At 40.9% G+C, this 18232-nt stretch overlaps 1 protein-coding gene across 2 annotated transcripts in view; it reads left to right on the top strand.

Moving 5' to 3' along the window:
- The window catches only part of LOC120903317 (protein Wnt-1-like), a 41365-nt gene extending 23291 nt beyond the window's left edge, over positions 1 to 18074 (top strand). The window contains exons 3-8 of one of the 2 annotated variants that reach the window (XM_040312681.1): positions 8656 to 9129; positions 9210 to 9330; positions 15102 to 15367; positions 15610 to 15756; positions 15835 to 15956; positions 16501 to 18074. In XM_040312681.1, coding sequence (XP_040168615.1) covers positions 8857 to 9129; positions 9210 to 9330; positions 15102 to 15367; positions 15610 to 15756; positions 15835 to 15956; positions 16501 to 16702 — 1131 coding nt within the window. In that variant the 5' untranslated portion in view covers positions 8656 to 8856 and the 3' untranslated portion in view covers positions 16703 to 18074. The remainder of the gene's footprint in view (positions 1 to 8655; positions 9130 to 9209; positions 9331 to 15101; positions 15368 to 15609; positions 15757 to 15834; positions 15957 to 16500) is intronic. The other variant, XM_040312680.1, reaches the window with a different exon arrangement.
- Positions 18075 to 18232: the final 158 nt, after the last annotated feature.

Below are 18232 nucleotides of genomic sequence, written 5' to 3'. Positions count from 1 at the left end.
ATAAAATTTTAAGCATTATTTACCATTAAAGTGTTATAAAATCGAATCAATTTCGTTAAAATAAGTGTTGAATAACTTTTACACAAAAAATCGTAATCCTGAACGCCGCTCGTATCGTCCTGTTGCCAAGCGTGCTCTTGATCTTCCCTGATCGATAGTTACGGCAAGCCTTGGCAAGAAGTATCTTGAAGATAGTAGAACAATGGCTACGATTCTTCATTTAAACCAATTCAAACAGACCACCCTGATTTGCGCTCCTCTGCGTCTCATGCTGAAACGGAAGCTGGCTTCGGTATTGCTTCCAGGTGATATGGAGGATTGTCAGGAGATATGAACTGTGAACTGACAGGGTACTATCAGTAGAATAAGAAGGCAAAATTTTAGAAGGATTAGCCCCATCAATTGTGCAGTTAGTGGAGTACGGCTATCAATACAACCAGTGATATAAAACAAAGATTTGAAACCATTAATTTTACTTGTTTAATGGTGTTCACTTACTTATTTACCTCCAGTGAATTTTCTATTGCTTGACTTAAGTTAAATAAATGTCAAAAAAAATACATTTGGCGTTAATATCCATAATTAGGTACCTTGAGATGCAATCGAAATGTTCTACTATTAAACACTCAATAAACACTGAGTCTAAAAAAGTTAAAGAAATAAATGAGTCTAAAAAAGATAAAGAAATATTCTCGTGTTCTACACATTTTAGGCTTCAGGAAAACACGTGGACTTTCAAAATTTTACTCAATAAATATCTTAACAGGAGTAAAATCGGTATCCCGATGACATAATGTAACGATAATTGGTACACTTACCCTACTGTTTATTATTAAAAGTGACCTAATTAGCAACGGTCAATTGAAATCCAAATTAGCTTTACGTGGCACTGTTAAATTAAGACGCCTCTTCAAAATACGAACTACAAAGCATACCCCATATATTTAAACTCACCACCTCATTCTTATCCAACCTGGCAAACATCCCTTGCCCAACCAACCGCCCTTCCCCATGATGCAATTAACGGCCCTAATTTGTTAAACAATCCAAATTACCCTCATTACATCAACGCCTCCTCAGTCTCTCTCTCTCTCCCTTGGTTTGCAAAACACAACACAACATCATGCAAACATGGCCAAGGATGATGCGTGGTGATGATGGTTTCCCTGCAGGATCTGCACAACACGCATAGAAGTGAGAGAGAAAGAAAGCCAACATGAAGCATGGCATAACAAAAGACCCTTCCGGGATTCCGGGCCGTGATTTGTCGACATGGCTTGCGGCTTTCTGCCAATTATTTCGCAAATAATGGAAAACGCTTCCTAAACGGTTGTTCGGCGTTCCGGCGAACCTTGTTTGTGCTGGCCCTCCATCCCATCTCATCACGCCACTAGCGGCTAATGTGTAGAAAATTGAGAATGAAAATCCGAACACCCCCTCCGGGGCCCTTCCAGGGAGAAACAACAAACCCAGGATGGATGAAGGTAGAACAGGAGGAACGTACTATGCGGGTATGGGATACAAGATTTCTTTTAACGTAAAAATCACAATCCACGGCTTATGTGTGCGCTGCTCTCGGGATTTGCTTGCTGTTTTGTTTTGCGTTCGACTCGAAAGGTTCCATGTTTTTTTTTTACAATTTTCTGTTTTTTACTTTACCGTACAACAACACTCAATATTGTTTGTTGAGAGTGGTGTATAGGGGCCGCTGGCACTGGGTTTTATGCTGCTGCTGCCCAAGCAACAACAACAACAACAACCACTCGAAACCGAATAACGCGCGTCCAGTTGGAAGTTCGGGTGAATTAAGCTGCCTAATAATAATAATAATCGCGTAGGCCAGCCCATAAAACGGGAACGTCATAAAACATTTTTGCCCGAAATCTGATATTTTATTTCGGCCGAAAACCGGGACGATGGGACCAGATTAGCGCAGCCATCGCAGCCTACCGAGCTGTGCGATCGCCATGACAACAACGAGGGGGGGATTGAACCAGTACACAACGGCACCAATACAATGGAGAATGGTTGGTATTTTATGCTGTGCTGGTTGCCTTTTTTTACATTTCCCATTTGCTTTATTTTGATCTTGTTTTCACGTGTGTTTTTCTTTCTTTGTATTTCTCACCCTGCAGCAATGCAGCTGCGCTGAAATGGCATATTTTCGTGCGTTTATGAGCGATTTTATGTGCCTTTCATGAGCTGTCGAGAGCATACCATTTATTCCTTACTCATTGCTTATTTATTGTGTGTGTTTTTTTGCACAACCGGAGTTTTTGGCGTAAAAATTGTAAATACTTTCACAAAGTGCATTTACATGTACACGATTTATCTTTGCAACACAATGTACGGACACTTGTTTCGCCATTCATTTCGCGCACCGCATGTTCTTGCTTGATCATGATCCCGGTGTAATGATAATGATGATGATGGCTGATACGCTCTTTACGCGATGCCACGAAAGGAGAATTGGTTTGGTGGATTTCACAGGAAGCGAAACCACTTTATTAACTCAATGAAGTATCGTAGTTCATCTTCGTTCGTGTTAATCGTCGCAATACGATCGCTGTCTGCTGCCGTATGTAGATCGCATCACCAGAAAGACGAATTAACAGTGCTTGATTTAAGAGGCGCCTTCAATCATTGAAGTGATGTTCCTCGAAAATGGTGGCAAGTTGAAGTTGTAGCAACACGGTATGTAACTGTTTTAATGCATTTCTTCTATTGAATGACACTGCAGTGCTTATATTTAAGAAACTTCGATTACAATCATGTAAGTTAAGTTAAGTAGAGTTGGAATCAGACATTCATTCCACGCAACATTTTGATCTATTTTACGTAGAAAATTTTACGTGCGAAGAAATTATGGAATATTTGGTAGAGCAGTCAAATAAAATTCATAGGATTCATAGGATGACCTGGTATGGCCATCAGGCTTATTCTATTCTGAGCTTGATTCGATTCGAGTCGCGAAAATGAACTTCAAAATGATTTTTTCCATAAAAATCGACTCAAAACACTCAAACTCGACTCGATTCTAAGAATAAAATACGCCTGTTTTACAGTAAAAATTATCATTTTATGAACAACAATTATATTGTATTAAAATCTATTTAAAAACCAAATAAGAATAAACTGTATTTACTATAACGACCCCCTCAGCCAGACATGGTGGCCTTCTGTTAATTTATCCATTCGAGCAGTTTTCGGTCTGTCACAACAGTAATTTAAGAACAATTTAGCTGTACGAAGTGTTGTCGTTTGTTATCATTGTAAAGTTGTAAATAAGAACATTAATAGTGTTGTTGTAATGCACTTTTAGCGGAAGAAGACGTCGGCGGTATGTTCAAAACTGTGAAATGAAAAAATCAACTGGGAAATTGCGTATATCAGTGCTAATTGTACAACACCTTCTCTGGGTGAAGCGGCTATTGCAGTCGAGCTTAGTGAAAAAAAAAACCCATTGTAATCGTTTGTATGATACAAGGAAAATGATTGAATATAACCAGTAAACTATAATTAAACGCATTTCGTGTAATTTATAAAAAAAAATTGGCCAAAAAAGTCTAAATAAAATAGAGGAAGGAATAGGATATATCCAAAACTGCTCGAATGGGTAAGTTGACGAGTGCTAATTTACCATTAAGATACTATTAAATTACTGGTAATTAAGCGGTCAGATAGGGGTTATTTTGGCCCGATTTGCCTGGCTGGGTCGTGCATTTTGACAGGTGATTGTTTACAAAACATCAAGCTGTATTCGATAGCTCCAATAGTTGAAACTAAAAACACTAGATGGCGGCACCTGTTAGATAAGGACAAAACGATGTTCGCAAGTAGATGGCAACTAGCTGACCGATTTTAGTGAAAACTAGCAATAAGTTCGGTTAAGGCCGTTAAGTAAGGTCAAATAGTGTAAAGCAGATCAGCTGATCGAGTACAGGGTGCCATCGAAAATGTGTCAGTAGCAAAAGATAAACGAGAAAGAACACACTATTTTTTAAAATTGTGCAGCAAATACTAAACACACGCGAAAGCCAGTTCTAAAAAAGCTATATCAAAGCCACTCAATCTTAAATTGTTACTCCGGTAACAACACTACAGTTTAAACAACGCAAAACAACGCCAGAACGATCTTCAGTTTTAGAGTCAACATAACGCAATAGATTTGATTGAAGCTCTTGTGTCTGAATATCTGAACATGTAACGATGTTCCATTGCCAAATACAATCTACTAAAACTGTACTAAACGCGCTTGTATTAGTTATTGATTTATCTCACACTGCTTTATATACGGAAAAAACAGTCCTTATGTCATTGAAGTCTCATACATTATCCAAAGCCTATCCTTGAATTATGAATCAGTTCGGCATAACGTATGCGAATTCTGTTACATTGAGCTCTATCATAAGCTCGGTTTACTGTGTAAACGTAATGCCAAACATGGCAGCTTAACATTCTATTCCTATCGTTCAATTTAGAATCCTGTTGGCAACTAAACTGCCGGCTTATTCCTACTTAAGTACACTCTTCTTGAGCTGTATTTCAACACGATGTAGCAGTTAGCGGATAATCCATCCCAATCCATACATCGTCACCTTTGTCCAACAGGTTCGTACTGGCAGAGAGTAATTTTATAACCTCCCAGTGTTACAAAAAACTTTTTTTTTTTCGCAAAGAAATCCTACCTACAATACGCACTCTGGCTTCCTCTTCTTGGGTAAACCCCACCCGAACTGAGGCACAATCGAATCGGCAACTGAGCGAATCGAGTGTTAAAATATTCATGACTCCTACCAACGATGTCATCAAATCTTCTCATCTTTTTTACGCACCGTACATGGCCGGAATTAGAACTCCTTCCAGCGGTGTTTTTTTGTGTCTTCTTCTTACCACAAACAAGGGGAAGAACCAAACCAAACCGGTGTACGCCTTTATAAATACTTTATTAAACGCTTCGGATGCAAACTGTGCTCTCTCGCTCTCTCTATCTCTATACTACTATTGCATAAATCATGCTCCATCGATTGACTGGCAAAGTGGAAGGAATCGACTTCTCGGAACCACCGAACGGAAGATGATGGGGCGGCTTTTTGGTTTGGCTTCACGCTTTCCTATGTAGCAGGTGCGTTCGTACAACATCTGCTTCTGGGAGAGCAGATCTTGCCGGCTCGGGGTTTTAGTGAGCTTATCCGTTAGCTAGAAACTTCGGAATCGCAGCTAGGCATCTCAGTTTTGAGGCTTTACACATCTGGTTGCATTGCTTTTGAACTAACATTTTAAAAGTGTATAAACCCCCATTTGTTGTCCCCATAAGCTGCCTCTGATCTAATTCTACGATGCGCCCGTAAGCCCACACATGGTGACTGTTTATCCTGTTTTCACAGGAGAACTCGAGAAGATTCTAACCTTTCAAATGAAGCGACAAAAAGGATGCACGTGTGACACAAAGGAAGAAAGCAAACAGCCAGACCAATAAACATCCAAACAAACCAAATATGAAAGGACAAAAAAACTCTGATCCTGAACCAAAAGATATCTTCTAAAATATCTTTAACACACACACACACACACACACACACCCCAAACATACATACATAAACATTATCGACTTTAGACGCCGTCGACGGTTGACGGCATTTTGTCGTCGGGAAACGTGAACTGATATTTTATTTATTGTCACCGCGCCGTGTCGCGGGCCCCTGGCCCCCTTTTGTTTGACAGCAGGCATTCAGCTAGGCCCATAGTAACCCCTTGTTTATATCCGATACGATACCCAACGTTTTCGTCACCTTGTTGGTTTTCCCTTTGCTAGTACTCTGCCCTGCAGTCCCTGGAGTCAAATAAAAGCGGGTTCCTTTTCCTTGCTGCACTGCTGCGGTTGACAAAACACATGGCTGACTGCTGGCGCGACGAAAATCGAAGGAGGCGGAGACAAAGAGCCTCGACGTACTTCTCGCCGCACATAAAACACATCTAATCTGTCTAATGCTATTACGCGCGGCAGTATTGCGTATACATCCTCTTTCCTACGCAGGAGAGAGAGAGAGAGAGAGAGAGAGAGAGAGAGAGAGAGAGAGAGAGAGAGAGAGAGTGAGAGAGGGTGTTTTGCGTTCCTTTCTGTATAGTACACACGCTACTCTGTCTCCCTTGCTGTTTATTGGTTATGGTGTGGTGTAGCAGCAGCAGCAGCAGCATCCCTTCAGGATTTGGGGCGACCGTTTGGGTTTTGTTTGGACTCGCTTTCGTAGGCTCGATTTCATTTTATCAACTCGCAAAGACTCGCGCAATACACTCGAAGGACGAAGGAGGATGATGATGTTTGTTTGGTAGAGGGGTTGTTGCTAACATCTTGCTTTAATAAACAAACGGTATGGTTCATTACTCTTGCGCTCTTCCAATGCTCTCTTTATTCATTGATCTGTTACCATCATGCTTGTGTAGGTCTATCAATGCGATAATTTATTAATGAAGGGCTGATTAGTTAGAGAGTAGAAAAAGGACAAAATTGGCTCAGCTCAAAACGAGCTGCACTTGCGGCTGCTCTTATTATTTATGTCACACAAGCCACTGTTTCCAATAATATTTCAAATTAATTGTTTGCACTATAACATAATTATGGATACATTAACGTTTTTAAAGTGTTATTTTTCCCGAAAATTTATCAAATTTACTCTTTTAATGAACGAATTCATAGCAATACTGTTTTCTTCTAGGGCAAAAACATGTATTTTTTTGTTGACAATATTCCCTTTATCATAATTGATGGCTGATTATTATTGGATAGAGTCTGAAATATCTTTCCTTTTTCAAAATATTTGTTTTTTACTCTTTTTATTTTTTTTTTTTTTGCTGTACTCAAACATACAGCATAGCTAAAAATGTACAGTGACATGCAGTGACCTACTAAATTGATAGTACAGTCTGTTCCCGAATAACGCGGTTATCGACGCTGATTCGGAGATATGCGGTTTTCTTAATTTGACAGATCAAACGTCAAATCGATATAATTTGACTCACGAATTGTACAATGCAGTATAAATTACATTTTTGGTTATACATTTAATCCCCTTAAAAGCCAAAAATATCAGAATGTTCGGCAATAACCGTATCAAATGAGTGATAAAGTGTATAAAAATACTCAATTAAATAAAAATTACCGAATTATCAATTGTGTTTTGGTGGAAAATTGCAGAAACTGATATTCGAGTTACGCGGATTCGTCGGGATTCGTTGTCCTATTTGACACTATTACATTGTCATAGATTTTGTGAATTAATTAATTAATGATTCGCTGATCGAACATAACTGTATAATTGTGAATTTGGCCTTATGTATGTAAAAAAAAACGCAATGGAAAAATATATGCATAAAATGTAAATAAATCGATTCTCATTTTCATTTTCTCCACAAGTTAAACATTTTCTCATGTTATTTTTACATTAAAATGGGGCTTAGTGTACGACTTTGGACAATTTTACAATTAAGTATTTTCTTAATCTTTTATACTAATGTTTTCATGGCATACTTACCTGCTAAAATACATTTTTTTTCTGCTAATGAAAACATAATTATGATCTGAAAGGAGGAACATTCATTCAATTAATCATTGGTGTGCCATCATTTGTTTGACTTCCAATCACTATATTTTAGTAATTTTTGGCAAAAAAGCAAAAAATCAGATAATCTATTATAAAATAAAACATTATTGATTATTCTAAGAATTATCTATCGGGTAACAATAAAATTAGAAGTCTTGCTTGAGAACCGGATCAAGATTTCAAACGATAGCACAAATTATAAACATTATTGATTATTTTGGTGGTGCAAAATGAGCTTGTAACAATGTATTAGCATATTTTATATTTAAAAGTGAATATAAAAAACTTCGTGAAGCCTAGTAGCCTAAAATATGTGATATATTATACATGATACAACCGTAACAAAAATGCTATTGAAGCTGCTAAGATAACAAACATTAAAATCTCAGAATCACATTTCAATCAAATGCATCATATACTCCTGCTTGTCTTCCTTTGCTCAGTTTTGCAATAACCGTTCGTATTTACACAGTGCCATCAAACATTGATCCTTCGTAAACGCTTCACCGAACGCCATCCCACCCCAATCCTCCATCCAGCACGCAGCTGTGCAAGACTCATTTTCCCGCTCACCCAGCAATCCCGCCGCTCAAACGGTCAATTTTTGATTGCAATTTTACGACCATGTGTGTCCCGATGCCACGTTTTTATAGGATAACCATCTGTGGCGGGACAACTTCACGCGGGCAAAACCGTCGTATTGGTTTACGGTTGGCCCCGCTACGGTCCCATTACCGTCCCTATTGGCGCTGACGTTTCGGAACGTTCGGGAGGGCTAAAGCCGAATGGAAATTAACGAACGAAACCAGCACCACCACCACCAAATCCCTATATTATGAAGTACGAGGTTATTAAAAATGTCGCTTGTCCACTTGTCGGCTTTATCCCGGTGTCACGCTACTGACTACGCTTCCAAACGCAACCGCAATCGACCCGGGTCGATGAAAATGGATTACCATTTTTCGGGATATTACCCAACTTTCATTAACTTTTACGAACTTAAAATCCGTACCGTACTAAATACTTCGTTTTTTTCTCCTTTTTTACCACTCAGCACAGGCTATTGGAGCCATCCAGTTTACCCATCCCCGTTGTGAGGTCCGGCCATTCTTCCGGCGACTCCGGCAACGATGAGTGGTGGGGACTAGAGAAGCGCCAATCGCCGCATAATCCACACCGACCAAACCCATCTAGAACCCCCCGATTGACGACACAATTGGACGAAAGCTACTGCCGCCACACTACCGCCACAACCATGGTTCAGCCGGGCTTTCGGCTGCCGCACCCGTCCACGTGCCGGCTGGTGGCCGACCGTGGTGGTCTAACGAAGCGCATCCTGCAGCTACTGCTACTGCTGCTGCTGTACTGTAGCGGGTTCGCCGATGGTAGCTGGTGGCGCATCGCTGACCTGTCACTCGATCCGGCCCACTTCCATCGGGACAATCGGAGCTACGAGCTGTGCGGTGATACCGCCTTCTTCACCGAACATCAGCGCGACACGTGCTACAGCAATCCGGAACTGTTGAAGGTAACGTGTCGGGGTAGTTTGCTTTGAACTGAACATTATTGCTCATTGCTTTTATGCTCTTTTCAATGTGCTTTTTCCAGGTGATTGTACATGCAGCCAATACTGCCAAATATGAGTGTCAATCGTACTTTCAGAACAACCGCTGGAACTGCTCGGCGAAGCGCGGTTCCGGTATTTACTATGGAAATTTCGACGATAAAGGTAGGTCAAATTTAGAACTGATGGGTCGACACCCGTATGAGAGCGAATGAGTATCGATAAGACACTGTAGCTCTAATTGAAATCTTGCTAGTGAGCACACGTAAACAACTCCGTACAAAGGTATTTAACACTTTAAGCGCCGCGTCATATGAAATCGCATGACGGCTTTGTTCACCGCTCAGCTCTGTATCTGACGCTCACCAATTCTCTGGATAACGAATGAGGTAGGAAAGAGAGAACGAGAACGACATGTGCTACGCCGCTTATCGAAATGAAACAAAAGAGTGATAATAGTCGCACGAACAATTGTCGCTCTCATCGCTCTCTTGTCATGCGCTACGTGCTCACTCGCAAACTGTGACGTCAGGCCGGCGGTCAAAGTGTTAATCTATCTCTTATGATTCAACTCATGATTCAACGCCTAATCCATTATACCATGGACTAATTTTGAGGATTACATGAAACTCAAAACTTCTGGGGTTTTCAAAGTATTAGGAAGTTATCCGGTCTGAGCTATATAGCTTCTAAGACTCATTGCCTTTTTAGTTCGTATTGAGCTCTCTAATCAACAAAGCAACAGAAAGACACAGTATAGAAGTAGAATCTATCCAAGCAAAGGGTAAAACCAAATACAGAAGAGTTAGGCCAAATTAATATTCTAACAACCTTTTCAACACATCACACTAGTGATGGGTAAAGATTGGCAAAAATCCGCAGTCGACTCCGATCCGACTCCGATAATTTCGGAATCGTCCCGAGTCGTCCGAAGTCGTTGGTAGTTGCGAGTCGTCAAGAATAGATTTGAGTCGGAGTCATCCGAAGTCGGCCGGAGTCGTCCTTCGACACAAAACCGAACAATTGTGTTCGTAAAACATGTGTGCGTTACCGATACCGAGCGAGACGCATAGACAACGCATCTAGAGGGCATGTGTTTCTGTGTCTCTTTTGCCTTGTCCTTCCCTTGACCATTGTTGAGTTAAGCATGCATTCGTTTCGGGTATGTTCGCGGTATAAGCCTATTCCTCTTACGTTAATGGTGAATATTAGTGATGTGGCCAAACGGTTCCGAAGCCGGAGCAGGCTCCGGAGCCAACGGCTGTCTCTAATCTGTAAAACCACCCGACTCCGGAGCCGTGGGAGCGGAGCCGGTTCCGGAGCCGTGAGTGCTGAGTGAAAAAGTCTAAGCCGGCTCCGGAGCCGTTGGTGCGCTCCAAAACGCCCATCACTAGTGAAGATATAATCGTATGCTATCAGCTCTGCATGTCTCTGCATGCAATGACTCCGACTCCGAACGACTCCGAACGACTTCAGATGACTCAGGGTGACTCCGATTCCGCGCAGAACTAGTGGTTCGGATTTTTCCGGAGTCGGAATCGGACTAACAATAGCCGGATTCGGATCGGAGACGGATTGGAGTATCCAAAGAACACATCACCACATCACACTATACAATGTTACTCTTAAAATTTCCTCTTTTGCTTTTTTATCACAAAAAACGTGAATTTAAACGTGTTTTATCGCAGAATACATTACAACGTTTACATAGTGTTTACATATGCCAGTTTAGAGCACCCAACAGACCAATCATCATTGTTGATTTCAGTTTAACAACGAAAATGGTTAACCCCAGCACACAAGAAACGGAAACACAATTCATACCCAGGATAGAACCATTCCGCTTAATAGTAATCATTATTTATTAGTCAATCTCCAACGGGCCCATATGGCCTAATTAAGATGGGTAACAGTACAATATTACATAGCAAAATCAAGGGCCGGTCTGGTGGTACAGTCGTCAACTCGTACGACTTAAATAACATGCCCATCATGGGTTCAAGCCCCGAATAGACCGTGCCCGCATACGTGTACACTCTTAAAAAATTTTTCCGAATCTCGGTTAATTTTTGCCGAGATCTGCACAACTGAGATCTCGGCAAGGATCTCGGTTAAATTTCTGTTGCCGACATCTCGGTTAATGACATTTTGTTTTGACGTTTACGTTTAACCGAGATTTTCGGTTAGAGCAAATCGAGATTTCGGCTAAATATAAAAACATTTTATCTTTATTTTAGTGGTTTTATTTGCGTATCAAGTGGGTTTATTTAGGTAACATAGATAAACAATATTATTTACTGGGAGAAATAGTCATAGCAGTCTGAGCCCATGATGATGCCCGGTGTACACCTCCTGCAGCATGATGTCACCATCGTGCCCCTTACTGTAGCAGGACGGCAGAAAGTCACCTTAATCTTATGAGATTTCTGGTGTGATGAGAAGCGTAGGGACAGGCGTCGGTTCAACCGCCGGATGGGGCACAGCGTTTGGATGTGGTATATGTACAGGAAAATGAGCCTGGCAAGGAGCGGGCACTGGTACAGGCACGGTTCTGTAAAGTGGGCAGAGTGAAACAAGTCTGAGTGAACCCTGTTTAGATTTTACGTGGTCGAGTGTTGATACTTACTTACTCGTGTAGGTGACTGGAAATGAATCCTGGAAGTCTGAACGGCCTGGCTAAGGTTGAACCAATCGGATTAGCTTCCACATATGATCCTTCAATAGAGACTGCTCCGAGCGACGCTCTGAAGAGCACCGGTTGCGTGCGCTGAAGGAGTTTCCTAGCCCCAACCCCGTTCCATACCCGTGCTCGATCGCACGCTACTGACACTCGGTTTTTTTTTTTCACGCTGAGAGACTCATTTTCACTTATATTTTTACACTTTTAATTTTGCATCACAACATCACTCCGAAAGGTTTTCGTTTCATTAGCACGAGATTAACACAATGGCGAATGACAGATAGAATACCGAGCCTCGGCTAATCCAAATAGTAAAGCTGAAATCTCGGTTATTTTGACGGACGAGCTCGGTGACAGCTGTGTTAACGTATGTTCTCGGCAAGTTGTGTTGCCGAGTTTCGGTTGAAATATTTATTTAACTGATATTTCAGTTTTAAATGGTAGGGGAAGGTAGGTAAAGACGGACACTGCGGGTAAGATGGACACTTCTCATAAATGCATGAAAAAGGTAATTTTCGAGCAGTTCAACAATGTAGAATCCAAACTGAAGGTACAACAACACATTTGAGAACATTTTACGCATAAAATATGTAAAATTGGTTAAATCCACGAACAAAATAAATTTTCAATCATGTGCACCCTTGTTGATCTAATTTGACTACTGCCGATCTTAAGCTGTACAACTTGTATTGTTTATATTTCCGGAAGTTTTATTTCATGAATGGGTTGTCGCGATCATTAATGAAAAAACTGGCGAAAGAACGAGGGTAAAAGCAATACAAAATATTGTTTTCTGGTGGTTTAAACATTCTGACACCAAAGCGGGAAAGACGGACACTTTGCTGTAGGGAAAGATGGACACCGAATTTATTGATTTATTTTACTTCTTATATCAATTGGTGATAAATGGATTTCTTCAAATATCTTAAATAAGGGTATTCCGAAGCTATAAACCAATCAGTAACTAGAGAAAGTATTGAAATAAGCGAGAAATGAAACACCGGTCAAAATAGTAGCCATTCGATATGCTATCACTCGCTCGACGTTGATGAGGCGCTTCACGAAATCCAATATCTTCTCACGACTTGGACAACTTTAAGCAATAAAAATATGATGCATTGATACGACATTGTTTAGGAAAAGATGAGAAATTCTATGGGATTACAAATATTAAATGTTGAATTTTGACATGGTGGAAAATGGATTAAACTATTAACAAGTCCCTCAAAAAATAATGGGGTCATGGTCTTTTCGCGTAGTAATTTCCTTGAAGGTAGTTCTAGACTGTTGTTCTATAAGCTGAAGCAACGTCAGCTGTAAGTGCGCGATATTTCAATACATTTTAGATGCTGCATTCTACGATATATTACAAACGGTGCTTCTTCTTCTTCTTCTTCTTTGGCTCAACAACCGATGTCGGTCAAGGCCTGCCTGTACCCACTTGTGGGCTTAGGCTTTCAGTGACTAATTGATTCCCCCCATAGCAGGATAGTCAGTCTTACGTATGGTGGCGCGGTCTATTTGGGGATTGAACCCATGACGGGCACGTTGTTAAGTCGTACGAGTTGACGACTGTACTACGAGATCGGCTAAAGCGGTGCTTACAACTCCTAAAACCACGGCTGAATGAATCGTCGTTGCAATAGGGCAAGAATTGGTTTATAAACGTACCAGGACGTGGAAAGCGATAGAATTTGTTAAAATACTGTAAAACTCTTCACTTTCTAACCTTTTCTACAGGTGTCCATCTTACCCTTCATGGTGTCCATCTTTCCCATATGAGGTGTCCGTCTTACCCGAACATTTCAAAACCGCACGAAAAAAATCATGTTTTTCATTCATGAAAAAAAAAAACACAAAAATCAATGGAAACTTAAAAGTTTGAACACATTTTCTGATAAAACATGAGTGTAAGATAATGTATGCACATTTTCATGGTCGTTGCACTTATATATCCCTAGATTTTTCCCATTTCCCTTAACGTGTCCGTCGTTACCTACCTTCCCCTACTGATTTTCGGCTACTGGGATTTTTCAACTGACATATCAGCAAGAATCGAAAGAGCCGTCGGATTTCGGCAGTATTTTTAACCGAGGTCGTGTAATATTTTTAAGTGTGTAGGACTGACTATCCTGCTATGGTAACAATAAGTCACTGAAAGCCAAACTCACTTCACTAGTGGGTACAGGCAGGCCTTGACCGACCGACAGCGGTTGTTGTGCCAAAGAAGAAGAAAGAAGAAGCAAAATCAAGCCTTTTATCACAGTCAACTGCGACCACGGCAGAAGCTGGAGACGCTCTTTGAAGCACTGAGTTGAAATGTTAAAGTCAAAGCAATCCGATACAGTGTTGAATACAACCGACATGCACTGTGCATTGCGTCTTCTAACCGAAATAGGCTCAAGACCTAGAAGAACTAGATTGACCTAAGCCTATTATATTAAATGATTGTCATTATGTACTACATTCAAATTAAAAGTAACTGTCATGTTGTAGGTTATGATTATGCTACAAATAAATACTGTTTCTCCGTCAGTTCACCATCGATAGACCATCGATCTTAGCAGTTTTGGTTCAAACCGACTCTCGTGTAGTTTCATTGTGCTTATCTCATTATGTGTGCCTTTGAATGCAAGAGAATTGACATTGAGACACTGAGAATTTGTTGTAACGATTCCTTAAAAGCAATTAGAACTTGATTATTTAGATTTTGTTCATAATTTGATTAGATGATGTTCAGAATTTGGATCAAAACGTCTTTGATGTGAAATGAAAGCTGAAAAATGCTCTAATTTAAAACAAGACATCGTTGCAGTTTCTTGCTTTTTGTTTAATGTTTACAGTAATATATGTTAATCTATCTCTGAAATTGCAAAGCTGTGACCAATTTACATTATATTTATCATAAAATAATCTTTGCAAAAGTACGATTAAGGGTCCATAATTTAAATCAAAGCGGAATATGCGTACAAACACCAACGATTTATAGAGCTATGCTGAATGTGTTTTTAACGTCATTAACATCATTGAATCGTAGATCTTCTTTAATAGAACCAAATCTACTGCCTATAGGTTAATGATCTTTAATGACACGTTGTTAAAAAGGCACAAACAAACAGATGAATAATGAGTCGTTTACCATTTCATCACTCGTCTTAGCTGCCCTTATGGCAGTTGAATATACCACATAAAGATCCCTACACTAACCGTCATTTAGCTAAAACTGAGTTGCATTTAAAATTAATGTTCCCTGCAGGCAACCGCGAAACGGCGTACCTAAGCGCCATCAACTCAGCCTCGCTCGCCTGGACGATCACGCGCTTCTGCACCAAGGGCGAACTGACGACCTGCCAGTGCGATCGCATCCCGCGCAACAAGCACAGCACCAAATGGACCTGGGGCGGCTGCTCGGAAGACATCAAGTACGGCATCAAGCAGGCCCGCTCGTTCACCGATCCGCAGGAGAACCGTACCACGAGCTTTGGGCTGATGAACCTGCACAACAACGAAGCGGCACGACGAGTACGTAAGTTTGTGTGTCGGAGGGGGGAGCGCGGAAGCGGAATGTTGAGCACGAGGGGGGGGAGGATAGAGAGAGAGAGAGAGAGAGAGAGAGAGAAAGAAAGAGAAAATTGAAAGGAACATCAAAATTCTCCAAATTCCAAGAACAGAAGATCAAACTGAACATCGTTCGATAAATCCTTACAAGAGTTTAAAGTATCTCAAATGAACTAGAACTAAATGCTCCCTACCTGCTTCAACAGATATTACGCTCAAGGATGGAGAAGGTGTGCAAGTGTCACGGTATGTCTGGCTCCTGTACGACACGCGTCTGCTGGCGACGACTGCCCCCCATGAAGTTGATCGCCGACACGCTCGGTTCGTTGTTTGATGCCGCTGCACAAGTGAAGGTAAAACCCCTGAATCGTGGTAAAATACTACAGTCAAGCCTTTCACATTTCCCCTTTTTAAATTTCACCCCCTTACAGCCAGTGGAAAACAAAGGCATCATCCGGAAGCTGATGCGCAAGGATCTTGAGTACAAGAAGGTGAACAAGTCCGATCTGGTGTACATTGCAGAGTCACCCAACTACTGCGAGGAAAATGAAAGGTAATATACTTTTTTTGCTTTTGGGTGGTTAAAATTCCTCTTTACAATTGATAATTTGAGCATTATAATGAGGAAAATATACAAATTTTCCACGCCTTGTAGATATGTAGACGATCGATGAAGTGATGAACGATCATGAATGATCATGTCACTCAAAAAGCATTGAGGGACCAATTATTCGTGGGATTACTTTATAGGGTTTCCCACGATTTATTGGTCAGTTCCCATGATTTTTGGTGCCCTTCCCACGATTATTTGATCGTATCCTATAGATTTTTTGTTCGTTCCCATAATTGATTGGTATTTTCCGATTCGATATCAATACAATTGGAAATTCTAGGAAACGGCCAAAAAATCGTGGGAAAGCACCAAAAAAATATGGAAACCCATCACAGATGGATGGGAATCAAATAATAGAACGTGGTAAACCCTGTATAGGCCTTTTTTCGAACTAAAACCCCCCTTTTTCTAAGCTTACATCAAACTCCACCAACAAACTAATTTTAAACTAATCTTGTCTCTTTTTTCCCTTTCCACCGCAAAGCTTGGGCATCTTTAGCACACGCGGCCGATTCTGCAACCGAACGTCGTACGGTATCGAGGGCTGCCGGCTCCTTTGCTGTGGCCGGGGCTACCAAACCCGCATCCGCAATGTGGAGGAAAAGTGCAACTGCAAGTTCGTTTGGTGCTGCTCGGTCAAGTGCGATACGTGCAGCATGCGCAAGGACGAACACATCTGCAACTAAAGCCAAGCGAAGGAGCCAAGGGGAAGGTGCCAAACTGGTTCTTCAAGGATGGAAGGATCAACCAAAAAAAAACCAAAAGCACCAAAACGAACAGTCCGTGCGGGTGGGAAAAGCCTACTATGATTGGTCGTACACCATCGTGTTGTGCTGAAAACCACGAAGAGAGCCACGAAGAGTGCGGCACGAACGGACTACGAAGTGGAGAAGTCGCGAATAACCATAATACGAAACTGTGTGACTATTTATTCAAAACAACGAGGCATTTGCATCATCAAGCCATCATTCATCCACATCGTTCTCATCATCATCATGATCATCATCAGCGTACTACTCTCATTGTCCGATTTAGCAATCACTTCACCAAACTCGAAGAACAATCAATTAAATCGTTCTTCAACGTCCCGAAAGCAACTTTCTTGCAAATTTGTAAACACACATTGATGGTGATTAAAATGTCTGCGCTAACCGACGGCAAGGAATGCTAGCATTATAACGAATTAGTGTTACTACACCCGGCAAAACAGAACAACAAAAAAAGCAGGAGGCTGAGTTTGCGCCATTTCCCCATCAATCAACCATAACGAGGCGCGGTTGCTAGTACGATTTCTATTTTTTTGTTTTTATTCCCCCGTCCAAAAGGGGTACGATGTTTCATTGTGCACCAACATGCACCATGGGCAACATGGGGAAGGCATTTTTCAATTTCTGTGATTTGATTTTAGAGAGCTTTTTATTTTATTTAGCAATAAATCTTAGAGCAAACGCGCGCCGCCAACACACACTCCACCCAGGAGGTGTGTTTAATGTATTTTTAGTTTTTAACGTTTGAAATATTTAGCGTGTAAGACGAGTGTGCGAGAGAGAGAGAGTTTCCTGCTACGGAGGAACAGAGGGATAAAGAGGGAGTAAGAGAGAAAGAAAGCATTTCCTTTGCATCTTGTGTTGCGATTTTGCGAGTCATTTCAACAATACATTTTCATACTTTCCAATAACACACAGTCCAAAGTGAGTTTCTCCATACTTTCCTTTCTAAGTTTATATCAACACGTTTATGCACTGTCCGATTTAGTCACATTCCCCTCCCCCACCCCCCCCCCCCCCGATCCGATTCACTTTCATACCCCATCCCCAAAACCAATTGCCCCAGTACGAAGACAAGAAAAAGCGGTTCGAACGCGAAACTCCCGCGCCCATTATTATTGATAATAGCGGTGTTTGGCTCCGTTTATAAAGTATTTTGTAATGTATTGTAATACACGGCTAAAGAAAAAATCCAACCAACCAGCGAAAGTATAAACCAGAACACACAAAAATCGAAAATCGAAAATAAAAACAAACAAACAAACCAATCTCAGTATGAAAAATAAAGTAATTGCCCTTTCAAACACAAACCTTCTTTTGGCTTTTATTTATTTATTTTTTTTTTTTTGTGTGTGTATGCGTTTTTGAGACTATTTTTAACTCTGTTTTCTTAGCATTCGAATGGGGTTTGTCGGTTTCACCATCGTTGCAGTCACTGCGACGGTAAGT

The sequence above is a fragment of the Anopheles arabiensis genome, chromosome 3 (genome assembly GCF_016920715.1).
Source record: "Anopheles arabiensis isolate DONGOLA chromosome 3, AaraD3, whole genome shotgun sequence".
NCBI lineage: Eukaryota > Metazoa > Arthropoda > Insecta > Diptera > Culicidae > Anopheles > Anopheles arabiensis.
Note: the sequence above shows the minus strand (reverse complement) of the source record. Positions and strands in the feature narration are given on the sequence as shown.